The following is a 3,250-nucleotide window of genomic DNA, read 5'->3' as shown; positions in this document are numbered from 1 at the left end:
AATTAAATTAACTAATTGCTTCAATAGTTGACTACTGACTAGTGAGATAAGGAAAGAGGAGCGGAGTTTGAATTTCAAAAGAAAAGTATCCGTTGGGCAACGACTCAATCAATAACAATCTCATTTGAAATTGAAATTGAAGGTTGCACGGGCTTTATATTAATATTAACAAACTGGATTGAGATTTGAATACAATCACCATCACCATTCCCCGAGCGAAGAGAGAGAGAGAGAGAGAGAGAGAGAGAGAGGTAATGGAGAAAATGACAGGAGCAGGAGGCGGAGGAGGGGCAACAGTAGTGTTGTCGGCGAAGGAGGCGTTCGAGAAACTGGAGAAGGTTGGAGAAGGGACGTACGGGAAGGTGTACAGAGCGAGGGACAAGGCCACCGGCAAGATCGTGGCCCTCAAGAAGACTCGTCTCCACGAGGACGAAGAGGGCGTCCCTCCCACCACTCTCCGCGAGGTCTCCATCCTACGCATGCTCTCCCGCGATCCCCATGTTGTCAGGTATACCGTTCACATTCCTTTCGAATTGAACAAGATTAGATTAGGGTTTTAAATTTCATCCCATTTCCCTTCCCCCTGTATCACACAGGTTAATGGATGTCAAACAAGGTCAGAACAAGGAAGGCAAGACCGTGCTCTACCTGGTATTCGAGTACATGGACACCGATCTCAAGAAATTCATTCGCTCTTTCCGTCAGAGTGGTCAATTCATCCCACCCAAAACCGTCAAAGTAATTCTCTCTCCTTCGATTTTCAAATCAAGATTAGGAAAGGTTCCTTGTTCTTAGGGTTTGTTTAAATTGACACTCTGCTTTGCATTTTTTTGTTCTAGAGCTTGATGTACCAACTCTGTAAGGGCGTTGCTTTCTGCCACGGACATGGAATCTTGCACAGGTATTCATTCCATCGCTTTCTCTCACATCACATGTAGTCATAGTTTCATAGTTACTCACGCACTTTACTTATCTCCTCAAAATTGGATCTTTATTTTTATCAAGGGACTTGAAGCCTCACAATCTCTTGATGGACCGAACAACAATGATGCTCAAAATAGCTGATCTTGGACTCGCTCGAGCTTTTACTGTGCCAATTAAGAAATACACCCACGAGGTTAGACCATAGATAGATTTTGTGTTAATTCGCGTTCTTTTTTCTCTCCTTTCTAGCATCGGCATTACTTGTGTGTCATTTCTCTATTTTCAGATACTAACCTTGTGGTATAGAGCTCCCGAAGTCCTTCTGGGTGCTACCCATTACTCAATGGCGGTGGATATGTGGTCCGTTGGCTGCATATTTGGTAAGGACCTTGTTTCTTCAACCAAGTTCTATTGCCTTGTTCATGTTGGCTAGTACATCTAAATTCATGTTTTATCTCATCTCCTTCGATGTAGCTGAACTTGTCGCTAAGCAAGCCCTTTTCCCTGGTGATTCGGAACTGCAACAACTCCTCCACATATTCAGGTGATTCATTTAGCAAGAATATCTCATATGCTTCGTTGATTCAATATGCACTTTGTATATCAATAAGTGGATAACTTGGTGTTCTTTCTCCAGGCTATTGGGTACCCCTAATGAAGAGGTGTGGCCAGGAGTTAGTAAACTAATGAACTGGCATGAGTACCCTCAGTGGAGCCCTCAAGAGCTGTACATGGCTGTTCCAACCTTGGATGATCAAGGAGTCGATCTACTATCTGTAAGAAATACCTTGCCTTGATCAATTCTATTGTTGACATGACTTTATTGTTCATAATTTCTCTGGGCATTTTCAGCAAATGCTGCAATACGAGCCTTCCAAGCGGATTTCTGCAAAGAAAGCTATGGAACACCCTTACTTCCATGACCTGGATAAGACCAATCTCTAGGAAATAACGTCATCGACTCTTTTGGATGTAGCGAGTACTTTGCTTCCCTCGAGCGCATGATAAAAAACAGTTTCGAGTGCTTTTGCTCTGTTGTTATATTCGATGAACAAACGCAACTCTTTGGATGTGAGAATTCATCGTTACCGATTTGCTTTGCTTCCCTCGAGCGCATATAATATTCTGTTTTAGGATGATTTGCTCTTTTGCCTTTTTTTTTCAAATTCGAGAATTATGAATGTTTGTAATTTTTATTTTTCAAGGATTAAATTTGGACATACTTTATGATTATCGTCGTTGGCTACTTTTGACCAACAAAAATATAGCCTCCATTTAATCATTAATACTGTGTGGGGTGCGTTCGTTAGAGCTACGCAATCACAGACATGTTGAACACTAAAAATTATTAATGCGCATACATGTACTTACAGTTACAGGGGTGTATCATATTTTGGTGTCTTCATTTGTTATCATATTTGTTTTCTCTCCATTTATTTATCTCCTCCAAAATCAAAGAAAAAAACGGCTTTTGTATACGTCTGATTTTTTTTTAGTATTTTTTTATTACTAAACGATAATGATATCATATTATTTGTTAGTTTGAACGAAGTGTGTGAGAGAAGTGTGCAAAGAAGTGAGGTGAATATCTTTAGAGGAGTCTCATGCTAGTGGTCCTGAGAACCCCCCCCCCCCCCTCTCAAAGTGTAAAGGACGTTGATTACATAATCAAGAGTAAAGTATCGTTTTTATTCCAGTGTTTGGGATAAGTTTTAAAATTGTTCCTAATGTTTTAATCGTTCTATTTAAGTCTCTAACGCTACGAAATTGACTCAATGTTATCATGCCATTAGGAATCCGGCGGGACAAAATTGAGACAATTTTAAAACGTTAAGGATTTAAATAGGACAAAAACGTTAGGGGACGAATACATAGAAATAAATTTTAGTTTTATCCTTCAATAATATCAATTTTTTTTATTGTACATAATACTCAATTATTTTTTTTTTATTGTACATATAAATAAATTACACTTAATTATTACTTTCATTCTAAATAAATTGTCCTTCATAGGACTTACCCCAAACGTTAGGGACAAAAATGATACTTCATAATAAAAAAGGATATCAGACCAAATCTTGTCTTTCTCAGGTCCGAAAGGCTTTCCACTATGGGACCTTAGTGTTGGGCAGGTTTAGTAAGTCATGGCAAAAGGCCCTGAGTCATGATCCAGAACAGTGCCCCCCAAACACGGGATAACTAATTTGCGAGGTCTCATATTTTCGTATTGATTGCCATCTTTCTCGAATCTATACTGTCATCGGGTATTTAGATTCTGAACTGACCTGACGTTTGCATTGTCCGAGGCATTGTAACTGTCGAGGAA

The 3,250-nt window shown here is 39.5% G+C and overlaps 1 protein-coding gene across 1 annotated transcript; it reads left to right on the top strand.

The window, feature by feature from the left end:
* Positions 1-205: 205 nt before the first annotated feature.
* LOC130935573 (cell division control protein 2 homolog D-like) lies at positions 206-2,351 on the top strand. The gene is made up of 8 exons (XM_057865374.1): positions 206-508; positions 597-738; positions 840-901; positions 1,006-1,117; positions 1,211-1,304; positions 1,399-1,468; positions 1,562-1,700; positions 1,777-2,351. Exons 1-8 carry the CDS (start codon positions 255-257, stop codon positions 1,867-1,869), a joined length of 966 nt encoding a protein of 321 aa, XP_057721357.1. The 5' UTR covers positions 206-254; the 3' UTR covers positions 1,870-2,351.
* The last annotated feature ends 899 nt before the right edge of the window (positions 2,352-3,250 follow it).

This window comes from Arachis stenosperma, chromosome 6, assembly GCF_014773155.1.
Source record: "Arachis stenosperma cultivar V10309 chromosome 6, arast.V10309.gnm1.PFL2, whole genome shotgun sequence".
In the NCBI taxonomy this organism is placed as follows: Eukaryota; Viridiplantae; Streptophyta; class Magnoliopsida; order Fabales; family Fabaceae; genus Arachis; species Arachis stenosperma.
Note: the sequence above shows the minus strand (reverse complement) of the source record. Positions and strands in the feature narration are given on the sequence as shown.

Bases quoted from the DNA above. Each gene is read 5' to 3' on its own strand.
- LOC130935573 (XM_057865374.1), top strand. From the start codon at position 255: ATGGAGAAAATGACAGGAGCAGGAGGCGGAGGAGGGGCAACAGTAGTG. The intron at 509-596 runs GTATACCGTTCA...TGTATCACACAG, and splicing joins CGCGATCCCCATGTTGTCAG to GTTAATGGATGTCAAACAAG. The intron at 739-839 runs GTAATTCTCTCT...TTTTTGTTCTAG, and splicing joins TCCCACCCAAAACCGTCAAA to AGCTTGATGTACCAACTCTG.